The 18,089-nt window shown below is 44.3% G+C and overlaps 1 protein-coding gene and 1 long non-coding RNA gene across 2 annotated transcripts; both read right to left on the bottom strand.

The window, feature by feature from the left end:
• Window positions 1-10,379: 10,379 nt before the first annotated feature.
• Window positions 10,380-11,393, bottom strand: LOC143477304 (uncharacterized). Its single transcript, XR_013121542.1, has 3 exons — window positions 11,133-11,393; window positions 10,716-10,840; window positions 10,380-10,495 (listed from the first exon to the last, which is right to left on the bottom strand). It is a non-coding gene; the product is annotated as an uncharacterized LOC143477304 (long non-coding RNA).
• Window positions 11,394-12,169: 776 nt separating this feature from the next.
• Window positions 12,170-13,323, bottom strand: LOC143478093 (uncharacterized). Its single transcript, XM_076977028.1, has one exon. It carries the CDS (start codon window positions 13,151-13,153, stop codon window positions 12,236-12,238), a length of 918 nt encoding a protein of 305 aa, XP_076833143.1. The 5' UTR covers window positions 13,154-13,323; the 3' UTR covers window positions 12,170-12,235.
• Between the last annotated feature and the right edge of the window lie 4,766 nt (window positions 13,324-18,089).

Genomic DNA, 18,089 nt, shown 5'->3' with positions numbered 1-18,089 from the left:
ACTTAACACACAGCCGCCAATGCTACACACAACAGGCAAACATCTCACACTTTTGGAAAAAGCACACACTTCAACCAAAACTCTTGCAGCTCTTGCCAAAACCATATTATTGCATCTAAACGCTACACACAATTATCAGATGACTAGCCTTTCATATATGTGACTACACACTGAAGTGACAAATGGAAAACACTACTACCATGTGTTTGAGTGTTTAGTGTGTAGTCTGCTGTGAAGGTCTGTCAGAGGTCTCACATATACATGAATATTCACAAATATTGAGGTTATTTCTGCATATTCAGAACATTTACACCATAAAGTAAAATGCCATTACAAGTGGAAGGGTCTTTTTTTTGGTGTTGCATGAACACTACAGCAACACATGCTGTATATACTGTAAACACATGAACAACAAAAAAGGAAAACAAAATGACAAAATAACCTCAAGCTCCCTCCATCACCTGCTAAATGTATTTATACTGGGGGGGTTGGCGATCACCTCCATGCCAAAAATAACTCAACAACAATGGAGAGTTTGGTGGAGGTGAATCACAACAAATCGTGGCTGTTCAGTGAACCAGTTTGTACCTGAGCAGCCCGGTACAAACTTATGTTGTCCCAGATGACAACAAACCTGGACTGTTCTGGTTCATCCCCCTGGTGATGGAGAATGAGTGTGTTGTGCTCTGTGTTGAAGAAGGTGATGATGTGCACAGTGTTGTAGGGACCAAGAGTGGCATGATGATGAGTGTCAAATTCATAGTGCAGGTGTTTCACACTGTCACTGGCCCAGTCCGGATAGACTGAAGTTGTAAACGTATGCAGTTGTGTGCTCTGACCATATTGATGATGGTCTCTTTCTGTTCTGAGATGTATAGCCACCTTCATCCCCCACCAAGGGGTAGTCTAGTACATGATGTAGTATGTATAGAGGGGTAGTCTAGTACATGATGTAGTATGTATAGAGGGGTAGTCTAGTACATGATGTAGTATGTATAGAGGGGTAGTCTAGTACATGATGTAGTATGTATAGAGGGGTAGTCTGGTACATGATGTAGTATGTATAAAGGGGTAGTCTAGTACATGTGGTAGTATGTATAGAGGACAGGTCTACTTATCTATTCTCATTTTGAATTGTCTGGATGATGCTACAGTGTAGCAGCACAGATAAGGTTGGACCCTTTTCCTCCAGAAAACCCAACGCATGCTTGACCACATGGTCAACCAGAGTGGCTCTGATCTCATCCATTATGGTTGCTCATACTCTTCCTCATTCTCGTACTCTTCATCATCATCTCTATGCAGTATTGGACTCCACTGATGTGCAAACCAAGATTTGCAACTTGTGGCCTCTCTATAGGGATTGTATTGCAAATACATTCAGCAGGTGATGAAGGAAGTTTGAGGTTATTTTGTCTGTTTTTCTTTTTTGTTGTTCATGTGTTTACAGTATATACAGCATGTGTTGCTGTAGTGTTCATGCAAAAATATGGTTTTGGCAAGAGTTGCAAGAGTTTTTTTGGTTGAAGTGTGTGCTTTTTCCAAAAGTGTGAGATGTTTTGCCTGTTGTGTGTGTAGCATTGGCTGCTGTGTGTTAAGTTTAGACAAAAGAGTCATAGTTTCAGAAATTGGGTCTTAGCGTCTGCAAAATACACCTCTACACTAACAGTGTAAAAAATATGTTCAACCCGTGATATCCTGCATTATTCTGTAAACATTATTTCTATATTTTTTTTCATGGCCATTTATCTACTGTGCATTTACTGTGTCTTTTTACCTTCAGTGATCTAAAGGGAACTGCAGTACAATGTAAAATACTGTGTGTCATACATTTTGTGCAGAAAGTCATAGATTCAAAATTCTTTTTTTTTTGTTATGACTTGTGGATTTTGCTGAATTTCTCTAGCTCTAGCAAATTATCAGTTTTTGTGAAATATTAAAGATGTATAACACAATTGATTTTGTCAATTGATTTTGGGATTTTGGTGGATTTTTGCCTATAGAAGCTCAGCACCCACTGGCACAATCGATCTGAGATTCTGAGTAGTTCTTCTGTGGGCAAGGTGGTTGAAACATTCCTAAGCATGACTCAGTAATTGAAAAGCCATGACCATGATTAGCCAATTAGCGTGTAGCGTGCATTTGACAGGTTTCACCCTTAACCAAGCCGCACGACACCTGGATGACCTGTAGAAGGAGGTATTGTCAACCAGCCTATGAAATTTCACAACATTAAATCAACGAGGTAACTACTGCTGAGGCACATATTTACACGCTGAGAAGACATTTGTCAAATTTTAGCTGGTAATGACCTCAATAATAGGGGCAATACTGTATTACAGCCAGTCAATGTTTAAACCGTGGTTGAGAAATTCAATTTGATCTGCTAAATAGTGGCTAAAAATCTTGCAATTGTATACCATAACCATGTGGCATAACCATAACATTTGAAAAAATAACTGTTTACACCTGGTCCGGTGAGTTGCTTCCTGTGAGGCCTATTTTAATTGAGATCATCTGGCGGTTCGATCACACTTGTCTCTGTCCTTTAAAGTCCCTTTGAGTGTGGACTATTGATGGTTCTGGCTCCAGGCTGTGGATGGTGTTCCCATCATGTCTTTCTTTATTGACATTTAGATGGAGGAAGTGGCCAGTGCCCCCCTGAACAAAGCAGCCCACTGTGCTCTGAAGACTCTGACAATGGGGGTATCACTGAAATATTGGAGAGAGCATTTGGCCTGGGGCCCCTGCTGTTACATGCACGCACGAGACACTCCTTCACTCCACTCCTTCTCTCCACTCCTTCACTCCACTCCTTCACTCCACTCCTTCTCTCGACTTTTCTTTTTCTCTAATTTTCTTTTTCTTTAATTTGACTATAACCAACACATCAAAGATCCCATGAACCTGATTAGACACGACACACCCGCTTTGTTTGGCTGGTGTATGCAGACTGCACAGGGTGTGTCAGACTCCTCATGCACTATTAATGGTGGTGGGGCAGATGGGTGGGGTGGTGGTGGTGGTGGTGGTGGGCAGTGCTGTTCTCACCACACATGGAGTTGGAACAGAACGATTGTAAACTGTAGTGAGGACCCACAGTAGTCACCCGTGTTGCCCTTCATGAAGGAAACGCTCTGACCCACAGCTGCAGGCCCTCTGTGCATCTGGACCACGGACCTGCGCTGACCCAAGTTTCATATTCAAGACGTTTCACACAGTGCTTGTATTTTCATCTTGAGTTCCTGGGGTTGAATATGCCGGCCGGAGCTCCCCGTCTGCTGGACAGGGGCAGCAACCTTACGAGCTATTCCCTTCCTGACTGGTCATTTCAATATCTGCCTAGAAAAAAACATCACAGCCAATAGTAATATATGCAGTTCATCAAGGAGTTTAACCCTGTACTGCTGTTTAACCTCTAATGTGATTACTTCATCAGAAAATGCATTAAATAACAATAAATCCCATCCTGACAGACCGACAGTGCTAGCTCACAGCTCTCATCAGGAGCAGCAGCACCAGACATTTTAATAAGCGTTTCACTGTAATTCCTCCTGTGTCATAAACAGGGCGTCCTGTCTGTGTGCACCGTTTCATCAAGGACAGAAAAGCTCTCAGACTAATACGCAGTACAGTGAAATGATAAAGACGTACCTCGCAAAACTGTCTGATCCATCAGCATGTAATGAGTTACTTAGCTGGTCATGCCACCCATGCATTTATTCAGACTCCATTAACACAGTCTACATTTTTAATAAGCAGTGATGCTCATTATGATAATGATGTGTAAGCTCCTCTCAGATCCATGTGCTCGTTAGCAGTGACGTGATCGTTTGTCATGCAAAGGGAAGTCTGTACATGTAGACCGCTGGTCTTCTGGACACCCCCTGCACACTGAACAAACCATGTTCTACATAACAATAAATGAACAAATAAATAAAGCCTGAACACATAAGGCAAGCAAACGTTTTCTTTTGGAAAAAAAAGGGAGAATTCTTTTTTCAAATTTTTTAAAGAACAAAATATTCAGAACAAAAAAAGTTAGGTTATAAATGATGGAACAGCTTACATTTAGTCTGTGTTATATAGTTAAAGCTTTAAGAGCTGGTCAGGCCAAGCTTGAAATGGCCTGAATCTCAGAGAAATGTCAAGGCTCCCCCTGCTGGTAATGATAGGTATGATGACCCGGTCTGTGGAGAAACACTTGAGGTGATGAGATCCATTCAGCTCTTCAGAGTCAGTAATAATAGCGACCTAAACACAAAAGAAGTCGTCAAACAAATGAGCTACGCTATACATGGAAACAAACACGTTTGCAGAGTCGGTCTCAACACCGTCTTATTTCATAATCTGGAGAAAAGCTTATTTACAAATCACTGATGATGTCTAGTAATACTATAGTCAGGTTGATGTTTCTCCTAACTGTGAAACCTTTACTCTTTGTATGTTCAATGTTCGATATACTAATGATTGTAAGCGCCCTTGGGTTTAAGGTAAGCTATATAAGAATAAATTATTATAATATTATATACTGTACCAGCCATTTTGCACTGTATGCTCCATTTCAAAATAAGATTCAAAATAAAAATACAATTCCATCTAGAACAGCGAAAGTCTGAATGTTTAGCAGAATTTTCACACAGAATTATTTAGCTGTTTCAACAGAGCAACCTTGGAAAGACTCATGATCAAAAGAGTTTAGAAGACAGTACAAGCAAAACTCGCATCTGCAGAAAGGATCCCACAGAGGATTTTTTTGAAAGAGTGATTGTGCTTTTAGTGAAACGCTGTTATCTGCCACATATGAGAGTTGATGTTGAGTCCATGCAAATGAGGAACACATAACGATCTACATACACACTAACAGCTCCTGTACTGAACACCAGCTGAGCACAAGACCTACTCTGTTCGACGTGAAGAACTTGTTAAAGGCTGAAGCAGACAAACGAAACACCAAACACCAAAACCATGGGACGCCCATGAGTGAGGGAGGGGTCTGGGTTTATGCAGCATTTCAAGCAGTGTATAATAAACAAAAACAAGTAAACAGAAACAGACAGACTTCTCTGAAGTGTCTCAGGAATAAAGTTCATCCAGGAAGCCACTGCTCCTCGTCCTGAGTCACACCCTCGTTCAGTCAGGAACTGCAGCTAAAATGAAGTGACTGTTTTTGTAATACGTAGCTGTAACTCAGCAGTTACTCACGATTCTGTGTTCTTCTCATAGGCCTGTAGGTGATTATTGGGCCTGTCTGTGCTGTCTGTGCTGTATTGATGGAGCTGTCTGTGCTGTCTGTGCTGTATTAATGGGGCTGTCTGTGCTGTATTGATGGGGCTGTCTGTGATGTATTAATGGGGCTGTCTGTGCTGTATTAATGTCTGTGCTGTATTAATGGGGCTGTCTGTGCTGTATTGATGGGGTTGTCTGTGATGTATTAATGGGGCTGTCTGTGCTGTCTGTGCTGTATTGATGGGGCTGTCTGTGATGTATTAATGGGGCTGTCTGTGCTGTATTAATGTCTGTGTTGTATTAATGGGGCTGTCTGTGCTGTCTGTGTTGTATTAATGGGGCTGTCTGTGCTGTATTAATGTCTGTGCTGTATTAATGGGGCTGTCTGTGCTGTCTGTGCTGTCTGTGATGTATTAATGGGGCTGTCTGTGCTGTATTAATGTCTGTGCTGTATTAATGGGGCTGTCTGTGCTGTCTGTGATGTATTGATGGGGCTGTCTGTGCTGTATTAATGGGGCTGTCTGTGCTGTCTGTGATGTATTGATGGGGCTGTCTGTGCTGTATTAATGTCTGTGCTGTATTAATGGGGCTGTCTGTGCTGTCTGTGATGTATTAATGGGGCTGTCTGTGCTGTATTAATGCCTGTGTTGTATTAATGGGGCTGTCTGTGCTGTATTAATGTCTGTTTTGCGGGAAGCCCCTCCCTCCCCTCTGTGGATTAGTGGAGCGCTATGTGTCTGCAGTGGATACAGCTGTGATGAGGGTAACCATGGATACAGCTGTGATGAGGGTAGGATACCATGACACACACACACACACAAACACACACACACACACACAGCTGTAATAGAGACACCCAGTCATCTAGGATATAAATGTATGAACAAACTTAATGGATCACCTACTGTAAACCTTCAATGAAAGTTTAATTCCTTCTGATTGAAAGGGAAGTAACCGTAGTAACAGGAGTCTAGATCTCTAGAATCTCTCAAACTGTTCAGAGATAATGTCTGTAATGCACTGTACAAACAGAACTGAACTTAAACAAGACAGATGTGCGGATTGTAGGCGCTTCACACTGGTCATGGAGGTGAGATGGAGGTGGAGATGCTTCCTTCTGCACTGGTGATGGTGTTTTCAAGAAGAGCCACAGGCACAAACACTCAAAGACACAAATCAGGTGTGTGTGAGCAGACACACTAAAGCCAGACTCGCTGTCTTCAGAGAAAGGCCTAGCTAAGGAACCCTGGTGAATGTGTGGGGGTATCTTTAGGGGCTGAGATACACAACAGCTTTCCTTTTTGCCTTTGCCTGGGAGCCAGGAATGATGACACACAGGCCAAGCAGTTGCACACAGCTCAAACTTCTGCTAATCATGAGGAGAGAAACAGCAGAAAGCAGGACTGGGTTTGGATCTTAGGGCTAAAATCTCAGTATCTCACTTGAGAGTGCAAGAGGTAGAGAGAGTGAGAGAATGAGAGAGGACAAAGGAGTGAGAGGATGAGAAGGAGAGAGGGAGAGAGGGAGAAGGGGAGAAAGGGAGTGAGGACGTGGAGTGTCTGTGTATCCTGAGCTGCCTGCAGGTGTAGTAGTAGTGAAGATAGTGGTGGTGGAGGTAGTGGTGGTGGAGGTAGTAGTAGTGGAGGTAGTGGTGGTGGAGGTAGTAGTAGTGAAGATAGTGGTGGTGGAGGTAGTGGTGGTGGAGGTAGTAGTAGTGAAGATAGTGGTGGTGGAGGTAGTGGTGGTGGAGGTAGTGGTGGTGGAGGTAGTAGTAGTGGTGGAGGTAGTAGTAGTGAAGATAGTGGTGGTGGAGGTAGTGGTGGTGGAGGTAGTAGTAGTGGAGGTAGTGGTGGTGGAGGTAGTAGTAGTGAAGATAGTGGTGGTGGAGGTAGTGGTGGTGGAGGTAGTAGTAGTGAAGATAGTGGTGGTGGAGGTAGTGGTGGTGGAGGTAGTAGTAGTGAAGATAGTGGTGGTGGAGGTAGTGGTGGTGGAGGTAGTAGTAGTGGTGGAGGTAGTAGTAGTGAAGATAGTGGTGGTGGAGGTAGTGGTGGTGGAGGTAGTAGTAGTGGAGGTAGTGGTGGTGGAGGTAGTAGTAGTGAAGATAGTGGTGGTGGAGGTAGTGGTGGTGGAGGTAGTAGTAGTGAAGATAGTGGTGGTGGAGGTAGTGGTGGTGGAGGTAGTAGTAGTGAAGATAGTGGTGGTGGAGGTAGTGGTGGTGGAGGTAGTGGTGGTGGAGGTAGTAGTAGTGAAGATAGTGGTGGTGGAGGTAGTGGTGGTGGAGGTAGTGGAGGTAGTGGTGGTGGAGGTAGTAGTAGTGGTGGAGGTAGTAGTAGTGAAGATAGTGGTGGTGGAGGTAGTGGTGGTGGAGGTAGTAGTAGTGAAGATAGTGGTGGTGGAGGTAGTGGTGGTGGAGGTAGTAGTAGTGGTGGAGGTAGTAGTAGTGAAGATAGTGGTGGTGGAGGTAGTGGTGGTGGAGGTAGTGGTGGTGGAGGTAGTAGTAGTGGTGGAGGTAGTAGTAGTGAAGATAGTGGTGGTGGAGGTAGTGGTGGTGGAGGTAGTAGTGGTGGAGGTAGTGGTGGTGGAGGTAGTGGTGGTGGAGGTAGTGGTGGAGGTAGTGGTGGTGGAGGTAGTAGTAGTGGAGGTAGTAGTAGTGGAGGTAGTAGTAGTGGAGGTAGTAGTGGTGGAGGTAGTGGTGGTGGAGGTAGTAGTAGTGGAGGTAGTAGTAGTGGAGGTAGTGGTGGTGGAGGTAGTGGTGGTGGAGGTAGTAGTAGTGGAGGTAGTAGTGGAGGTAGTGGTGGTGGAGGTAGTAGTAGTGGAGGTAGTGGTGGTGGAGGTAGTAGTAGTGGAGGTAGTAGTGGTGGAGGTAGTGGTGGTGGAGGTAGTAGTAGTGGAGGTAGTGGTGGTGGAGGTAGTAGTAGTGGAGGTAGTAGTAGTGAAGGTAGTAGTAGTGGAGGTAGTAGTAGTGGAGGTAGTGGTGGTGGAGGTAGTAGTAGTGGAGGTAGTGGTGGTGGAGGTAGTGGTGGTGGAGGTAGTAGTAGTGGAGGTAGTAGTAGTGGAGGTAGTGGTGGTGGAGGTAGTAGTAGTGGAGGTAGTGGTGGAGGTAGTAGTAGTGGAGGTAGTAGTAGTGGAGGTAGTGGTGGTGGAGGTAGTAGTAGTGGAGGTAGTAGTGGTGGAGGTAGTAGTAGTGGAGGTAGTAGTAGTGGTGGAGGAAGTAGTAGTAGTGGAGGTAGTGGTGGTGGAGGTAGTAGTGGTGGAGGTAGTAGTAGTGGAGGTAGTAGTGGAGGTAGTAGTAGTGGAGGTAGTGGTGGTGGAGGTAGTGGTAGTGGAGGTAGTAGTGGAGGTAGTAGTGGAGGTAGTAGTAGTGGAGGTAGTGGTGGTGGAGGTAGTAGTGGTGGAGGTAGTAGTGGAGGTAGTGGTAGTGGAGGTAGTGGTGGTGGAGGTAGTAGTGGTGGAGGTAGTGGTGGTGGAGGTAGTGGTGGTGGAGGTAGTAGTGGTGGAGGTAGTAGTAGTGGAGGTAGTGGTGGTGGAGGTAGTAGTGGTGGAGGTAGTAGTGGTGGAGGTAGTGGTGGTGGAGGTAGTAGTGGTGGAGGTAGTAGTAGTGGAAGTAGTGGTGGTGGAGGTAGTAGTGGTGGAGGTAGTGGTGGTGGAGGTAGTGGTGGTGGAGGTAGTAGTAGTAGTGGAGGTAGTGGTAGTGGAGGTAGTAGTAGTGGAGGTAGTGGTGGTGGAGGTAGTAGTAGTGGAGGTAGTAGTGGAGGTAGTAGTAGTGGAGGTAGTGGTGGTGGAGGTAGTGGTAGTGGAGGTAGTAGTGGAGGTAGTAGTGGAGGTAGTAGTAGTGGAGGTAGTGGTGGTGGAGGTAGTAGTAGTGGAGGTAGTGGTGGTGGAGGTAGTAGTGGTGGAGGTAGTAGTAGTGGAGGTAGTAGTAGTGGAGGTAGTAGTGGTGGAGGTAGTAGTGGAGGTAGTAGTGGTGGAGGTAGTGGTGGTGGAGGTAGTGGTGGTGGAGGTAGTGGTAGTGGAAGTAGTAGTGGTGGAGGTAGTGGTGGTGGAGGTAGTAGTAGTGGAGGTAGTAATGGAGGTAGTAGTGGTGGAGGTAGTAGTGGAGGTAGTAGTGGTGGAGGTAGTGGTGGTGGAGGTAGTGGTGGTGGAGGTAGTAGTGGTGGAGGTAGTGGTGGTGGAGGTAGTGGTGGTGGAGGTAGTAGTAGTGGAGGTAGTAGTGGTGGAGGTAGTGGTGGTGGAGGTAGTGGTGGTGGAGGTAGTAGTAGTGGAGGTAGTGGTGGTGGAGGTAGTAGTAGTGGAGGTAGTGGTGGTGGAGGTAGTGGTGGTGGAGGTAGTGGAGGTAGTAGTGGTGGAGGTAGTAGTAGTAGTGGAGGTAGTGGTAGTGGAGGTAGTGGTGGTGGAGGTAGTAGTAGTGGAGGTAGTGGTGGTGGAGGTAGTGGTGGTGGAGGTAGTGGAGGTAGTAGTAGTGGAGGTAGTGGTGGTGGAGGTGGTAGTAGTGGAGGTAGTGGTGGTGGAGGTGGTAGTGGTGGAGGTAGTAGTAGTAGTGAAGGTAGTGGTAGTGGAGGTAGTGGTGGTGGAGGTAGTAGTAGTGGAGGTAGTGGTGGTGGAGGTAGTGGTGGTGGAGGTAGTGGAGGTAGTGGTGGTGGAGGTGGTAGTAGTGGAGGTAGTGGTGGTGGAGGTGGTAGTAGTGGAGGTAGTGGTGGTGGAGGTAGTCATGGTCAAGTCAAATTTATTTATATAGCGCTTTTTACAAAATATCACAAAGCAGCTTTACAATCGTATAGGTCCAGATCCCTAATAAGCGACAGAGGCGAGGAAAAACTCCCTAAGACGGCAGGGATTAGGAAGAAACCTCGGGAGGACCAAGACTCAAAAGGGAACTCATCCTCCATTGGGCGGCCCACTAGCAGAAGTCTGTATTTATAATCCAAATATAGTTCTATAGTTATAGTTCTAATTCCAGTGCAGATGGTGAGCCTCAGATAGGAGTTGGCATCAGCACGTCCTCTGTGGCAATGGCACATCCAAACAAAATGAATAAGTTCATAAAATGTGTTTATTATTATTATTATTATTATGAAATGCCATAATATTTATAATCTCTCTAGGGCACAGGTTCGTTTACTACCCTTTCTGTAACATACTAATCAGGCAGACAAGGATCCAAGTGCGGATAATAGCCGTCTTTATTGAAACAATGATCACAGAGCTATCAAACAGGTGAGGGTGCCATCTAGTTGCAGCTCCATTGAATCCCCTGTGGTTCTTTGGCCTAAAGAGAGAGAGAGGAGAAAAAGACAGGAGAAAATGATTATTATGAGTATTCATGTGATATGAATTTGAACTTGTTGCACACCCTTGGTTGTTTTTTTATACGTGTAATGAGTGTATACGTATCCAGTAAGTGTTCTCTAATACTGTGTATTCACCCACTATGGGATATGTATATGGGTAGACAAAACAGAGTTGTCTTGTGTGAGGAATAAACTTACATCACTCTGCAGGCACATTTTGAGGCAGACCAGTTCATCAAAACCAAACAGGGCAAGACTAGGCTGAGAGCAGATGCTGTTCCCACCATTTTTGTGCATCGCCCCGCACTCAAAGAGGAAGCCCCCTGCACAATACGGAATGACAGAAAGAAGAAATGGTTAAAAGATGGTCAGCTTGGAAACAAGAGCCAATCCACAAAGGTGAAAAACAACTAGCCGAGCTTCAAAATCCAGCAACCCCCAAACAGCTCCAAATGTGCCATCAAGCCCATTAGTCACTCCAACAGAAACATTTGGACTAATCATTACTCCTACAAGTGCTCCAGCCCCCCAGCCAACATCACTACTCCTACACTCCTACAGCCAACATACGGCAGTGTAATAAACATTGATCCATTATTGCTATTTGAAACTTACCTTGTTGTGTTTTCAATCTCTCTTGATGACCTTCTCTCCCTTTGCCATCAATCCAAAGTCTGCTGAGCATAAGATATAAGATATACAGATTATAGTCAACAGAATAACAAAACCTATAAACACTCGATCTATAAATTACTGTTGTGTACTATTTAGAAGTCTTAAATATGCATTCTAGTCAATATCAACAGTGATGTATCACAAGAATGGCTCTCCTCCTTATTGTGCGTTATCTTAACGTTAGCTGGTACTCCAAAATGGATATCCTCATTTCACCTCCTCGACCCAAATGTTATATTTAACCAATAATTAGCTACCCCGCAAAAACATCGCGTTTAGGTGAAATGGCATTAAGAGAGGAATTTACAATTAATAGGCTGTCAGTCGTTAATGTGAAATCTCGCTAACCGTATTCGCGTTGTCTTAGCATATATTTAGTTCCCTAAATCTGCTTTTAGAGGTGGATAATTCACTAAAATGTTTTAATGCACATTTTAATGCACAAGTTAATTTGATTCTGATGTACTTACAATACACAATCAGATTTTTTAAGCGTACTAACCTGTAAAAGTGTATCACAGATGGTCCACTGCTCCAGCTTGACTGCGCTGCTCGTATTTGCTGTAATCAAACGGGTCCGTTGGAGTGAACGGAGATGGAGACTCTCTCTCTATATGGTTCTTGTTCAGAGGGACTAGGCAGGGGACGAGGTCTAGGAGGAGAGCAGAGGTCGGTACACGGGGAAGGCAGTAAGACGGAGAGACCGCTCGGTACGTGGCATGGCACCAATACTTCACAAGAAGAGGGGAAGATTAAATAGTTGCGATGGGGAGGCGCGATGAGCGGCAGGTGAACCGCATCTACACTGAAAAAAATAAAGCATTGGCTCAATGTAATAAAATTGAATTAATCAATCACACGATTTTTTTTCATTGAATCAATCCAAAAAACTAAATTCATTTAGTCATGAATTAAGTTTTTTGGATTGAGTCAATGAAAAAAAAAATCGTGTGATTGATTAATTCAATTTTAATACATTGAGCCAATGCTTTATTTTTTTTCAGTGTACACGGAGATCATATGCGGTTCCTCACACTTTCATTTCAGCGCTTGAACCATTTTCGCCATATGCTCTTCTTTCTCGTCTCTGGGTTGTTTCTGCCGGGGCAGGACGAGAGTTCTGCTGTATCGGCTGAGCTTTTCTCTTGGCCAGTGCTCTCCTGTCTCCTGAAGAGCACATGGTTCTTCTTCAGACTCTTCCACCATCGTCTCAGCGTCCACGTCTCTTTTTTTGCAGGCGCTGTAACCACCATTTGCTCCATCTTGAGGCGGTATGAAGCCTTCTCTCTCGTCAGCTCTTCTAACTCTCTCTTCATTTCCTCCCTCATCCTGTTCCTTTCTTGCTCTGTTTCCAACTTCATCTTCTCCACCTCTTTCTGACATTCCGTCAGTCTCTTTCTCTCCGTCTCCAGCTCTCGCTGCCTCACTATCTCCCTTTCTTCGAGCTCCCTCTTCATCATTTCATTCTCCTTCATCTTTTCCACATGTTTGTCCATCTTTTTCCTGAGGTTTTCTATCTCCCTCAGTCTCGCATTTTCAGTTATTTGGAGGAAGCGGATCTCCTGCCTGAGCCTGATCTTATCCAGATCTTCCCCCAGTGTGTACGCAGCCGTCCTCATCTCCTTTAAACACTCCTCCATTTGCTTCCTGTCCTCTTCAATATCCCTCTTTTCGTCCTGCAGGGTTTTGCAGTCCTCCTCCAGTTCCTTCTGTCTGGTCATCATTTCTTCACCCTCTCTTGTCCACTTCATTTCTATCTCCTCGTATTCTCTGACCAACTGTCTGTTTTTTAATTTCTCCGTCTCGATTTGATCTGTGGCTTTCTTTATCGTGGACAATAAATCCTCAATCGTGTTGCACATCACGTCCTCTACACTTAGCATACGTGTGTCACCCTTTCTTTGTTCCTGTCCACGTCTCAGATTTACACTTGCCATCACATTCTGTATACTGCAGTCCATCTTCTTTCTTATAACTCTCCACTGTCCACTACTCTGTTAATTAGTTGTATGTTCAGCTGTGATGCTGTACAGTCTTTCCTCTTTCTCAGCAAATATCACACTGGTGTCGATCGGCCTTGACTTACGGCCTTATATACGTTCGGTTATGTTGTGTTATGTCGTTACTATAGAAACGGAATTCTACTTATTAACAACGTTATGTATTGTGACGTCATTTAGATTATTCAATTCATAACGTCTAAGTAATGAATTTATTCCCTTTAATAATAAGTTCATTATTATACATTTATTTTTTAAAGAAAAAAAACGCACTGTGGTTATAGAATTTTAGTACGCATATTACTAAAAATATTATTTCAGTAATACATTTTTCCCTTTAATAATAAGTTCATTATTATACATTTATTTTTTAAAGAAAAAAAAGAAAAAAAATTCAGAAGTACCGCAATAAACCGCAGCGTAAATGTATTTACATTTGAGACTGTTCGTATCTACTGACATTAGAAATAATTCTACTTTAAATAATGCATTTAAATAAAGGAGTAATGAGATGGAATTGAATGAATTACATTAGAAAAGGAGCACCCTGGCAGCAAAGTAGATACCTGTCACGTTTTTTATTTAAAAATAAGGGTGGTTTAAATTTTCCGCTGGTCGCTGCGGTCATTCCCTCCAGCCCAATCAAGGTCCAGGACCCCTTATATTTTATACGACATCTTCACTTTTTTGATAGAAACACCTTCTCTCTCGTTACATTCATCCATCTCTGATTAGTTTTTCGGGTTTGTTGTTCCCGCTGTGAGCGCTAATCTCGCGAGAACTGACACTCGGGCTACTGCAGGTTGACACTCTCGCGAGACAAGCGACATCATTCATTTTGGAGAGGCACTTGAATGCTTTTAAGATATATATTATATTACAATACGAGAAATTTACGGGAAAATATTAATACAGGAGGACGACGGGAAACAAGGGTAAAATCAAACTATTAAAAATAAGTTTAAATAATTTATTTCCAGATGTATGTCCAGAAGTGGTGGACGCGAGACTGGGAGAGTCTCTAGACCAGGGGTACTCAAATAGAAATTATGACAGGCCACATTTTATTTTTTCAATCACTGACGGGGCCGGTTACGGCGGAAGGGGGGGGGGGGGGGGTTATAGCGAACGTGAACCGACGGGGAGGGGGGGGGTCGTTTGTTGTTGCCATAAAGGCAATCCCCGGCATCGTCTTGAGATCGCGGTGCGCGATTTCAAAATAAGAGCGGATAGCGCGATTGAAAAGCTCGTGGGCCATAAATAGATAGCCCGCGGGCCTGGTGTGGCCCGCGGGCCGCTACTTGAGTATGGGGGCTCTAGACCCTAGACTGCTCCATCTTTATGGCAATGTGGACAGGGAGATATAATGAATGTGGCATTACTATGGACGAGGCTTTTCCAGTTCCTGACTACTTGTATTAATAAGTGACACAGCTGCTGTATGTTTTCGTGGCCCGGTCCAACTCGTTCATGTGTTTACAGGCCCAGTCCGCGGCCACGCTGAGCAGGTTAGTGTGACTGGAGCGGGGGAGGTAATAACACCGTTAACAGCAGCGTGACTACGGGCCGCAGTGCGCGGCTCCTCCACGGGCCGAGTTAAACCACCGGCGGCCCACTAACCCATCGGCCCACCGGGGAAATCCCCGGTAGTAATGTATGCCAGTCCGCCCCTGATTATGAATATTCAGTACATTTTGTAGTAATTCTAATAAACACCAACAAACATACCTTCATATATTACTGTATATGTTGAGGCTTTAAGGAATGATCAACCAGAGAAACTGAAGAAACCCCAGTGCCCGGGGCACTGCTGCTCTGGGGGATTAAACCAATGGGAAAATGGGGAAAGATTAAAGCAAGCAGGTATTCCCCCTTTCATCCTTAAAAGCATGCATGGAAAGTTGCTGTTAGGTTTTTCTTCTGCACATGAATTTCAGTATGACTCTCAGTACGGGTGTTTTTCAGTCTCTATAAAAACACCCTTCAATTATCTCATCTTCTACTTGAACTCTTAGCGCACATATGCGCATATTTACTGTAAACGGTTCTGCTCGATCGTAAAGTTAAAAAAGGAGAGCAGCGCCCCCTGCTGGCTGAAACTGAGACGACGCTATTAGTCAACACTAAAGAAGAAGCCATGGTTAAGAAGACAATCAAAGTTTCACAACATGACAAATCTATATCAGTTTATGCAAGAGTGGCCGAAATAAAGAAATGAATGAGATAAATAAAGAAACGCCTGGTAGTAGCTGGACTCCTGGGGCAGGGCCCACATTAAACCAGAATGAGAGCAAGGTGACCTGTAACGAGAAAAGGAGAAAAATAAAATGTATAAATGTTTATTTGTATATGTTTGTATTTGTAATGTATAAATTGTTTTTTAACAACAATTCCCTGATATTGTTCAAAAAAGGATCATGGTGGTTTCACATCATTGCATTTTTGAAGATCACAACATTTTTGAAGTTACGCCCCCGAACATACCCGAGGCTGCGTGTTATATTTCAATTTAACGCACCACGGTCAATGAGAAACCACAATGCCCACTGGCCCCTGGGGGCTACACGACATGCATCCTCTGTACGCAGACCTGTAATTCAATGAACCAGACACAAACCTCTTAAAGAACTGATGTAATACCTGCGTTGTGCAGTGACATGCCTCAGAAACATTTGTAGGCTTTTTGGATTCAGACTGGCAGAAATCACAAACAAGGTCTCGCAGACGAGAACCAAACAGCTGTTTCTCAGGCTGTGTAGAACTTTGCTTTAAGTTTCTTTGTGGTTTCTTGTTTTTATTGTGTACAGATTAAGTTTTTGGTACTTGGAATACAACTACATTAAACTACTTGGGAAAAAATATTTTACAAAATTTTGAAAATGGCTTTTGTATTTCTGGTCATTTCAAAATGAGCCATTAGCAACAACTGACTGGGAAACCACAGCAAAGTGAAATGAAATTCAGATGGCTGGATTGTAATACAAGACAGTGAGTTGAGCTCCATGGCCTATCTCTCTTTGTAAACTCATTGTAAAAAACATACAAACACCGGAACCATTGCAGACATCCAGACATGCCTGTAAGGTTATGATGACATATGCAGTTCAAAACGAAAGGCATGTGGGCTAAACATTCAGCTCAAGTTATGCAATAAGAACAAGAGGGAAAGGTTTTGTTTTCAAAACAACTTTAATGCAGTAATATATCCTATAATACAAAAAAGCAGTAATAATTTTTTCTGAACACTTTTCAGAAAAAAATTTCAGGATTTTGAATGAACTAAAAGTTTGACTCACACTCCTGCTGAAAACAGCAGGTATCAGAAGAAACGCTGAACACCATCTGGAGTGACATGGAGGATCATCTCTTGAGTTTATTGGCTTGGGCATTTCTGCCCTCAGTGGCATCTCCAGGGTTCTAGGAAATTCAGCCACTGAAACACAGTCATTGATTTTAATAGATGAAAAGCTACATTAATAATCCAGTTTATTTGATACTGGAAGCTCATTAGAAGAAACAAACAAAATAATAATTAAATGTAATGAATCAGTATTATACTTATACAGATCTATGCAGAGCTCATATAAATACAAATGTTTCAGAATCAGTAAATAATCACATTTAATAACGGCAGTGGTTTGTACCGAAAACACATTTTGAAATAGACCTAAAGTTTCACATAGACACATACATTGCATTCAACATTATACATGTATTATTAATATTATACTGAATCAGACTTACACTTCCAGTATGGATATGCACACAAACAAACATATTCACACAATTAATTCTAAAAGTAATACCTCAACACCTCAGACTTATATAACAGATCAGAGACCCTGAAAAGATATCAATATGAGCTGGGGTATTAAGAGGAAACCTTTAGATCATCTTTCATGCTCAGACAACACATACAGCCCAGCAGAATAACAGAACTCGAGTGCTAAAAAACGTATGAAACCTCATGAAAGAAAAACCAGCGTCAGGTCTAGACAAAGTGACACTGAAACAAATACCCAACGTCATATTCAACAGAAGAGTGCAGGGTAGGTGGAGGAAATGAGGGTGGAGGCAGTGAGGGTGGAGGAAATGAGGGTGGAGGCAGTGAGGGTGGAGGAAATGAGGGTGGAGGCAGTGAGGGTGGAGACAGTGAGGGTGGAGGGAGTGAAGGTGGAGGCAGTGAGGGTGGAGGGAGTGAAGGTGGAGACAGTGAGGGTGGGACAGTGAAGGTGGAGACAGTGAGGGAGGAGACAGTGAGGGTGGAGACAGTGAGGGTGGAGGGAGTGAAGGTGGAGGCAGTGAGGGTGGGACAGTGAAGGTGGAGACAGTGAGGGTGGGACAGTGAGGGTGGAGGCAGTGAGGGTGGAGACAGTGAGGGTGGAGACAGTGAGGGTGGAGGCAGTGAGGGTGGAGACAGTGAGGGTGGAGACAGTGAGGGTGGAGGGAGTGAAGGTGGAGACAGTGAGGGTGGAGGGAGTGAGGGTGGAGGCAGTGAGGGTGGAGGGAGTGAGGGTGGAGACAGTAAGGGTGGAGGGAGTGAGGGTGGAGGCAGTGAGGGTGGAGGGAGTGAAGGTGGGACAGTGAAGGTGGAGACAGTGAGGGTGGTGGGAGTGAAGGTGGGACAGTGAAGGTGGAGACAGTGAGGGTGGTGGGAGTGAAGGTGGAGGCAGTGAGGGTGGGACAGTGAGGGTGGAGACAGTGAGGGTGGAGGCAGTGAGGGTGGGACAGTGAAGGTGGAGACAGTGAGGGTGGAGGGAGTGAAGGTGGGACAGTGAGGGTGGAGACAGTGAGGGTGGAGGGAGTGAGGGTGGAGACAGTGAGGGTGGAGGGAGTGAAGGTGGGACAGTGAGGGTGGAGACAGTGAGGGTGGGACAGTGAGGGTGGAGGGAGTGAG

The sequence above is a fragment of the Brachyhypopomus gauderio genome, chromosome 16 (genome assembly GCF_052324685.1).
Source record: "Brachyhypopomus gauderio isolate BG-103 chromosome 16, BGAUD_0.2, whole genome shotgun sequence".
NCBI classification, from domain to species: domain Eukaryota; kingdom Metazoa; phylum Chordata; class Actinopteri; order Gymnotiformes; family Hypopomidae; genus Brachyhypopomus; species Brachyhypopomus gauderio.
The sequence above is the reverse complement of the archived record's forward strand: the minus strand, read 5'-3'. Positions and strand labels throughout refer to the sequence as shown.

Bases quoted from the DNA above. Each gene is read 5' to 3' on its own strand.
- LOC143478093 (XM_076977028.1), bottom strand. From the start codon at position 13,153: ATGGACTGCAGTATACAGAATGTGATGGCAAGTGTAAATCTGAGACGT.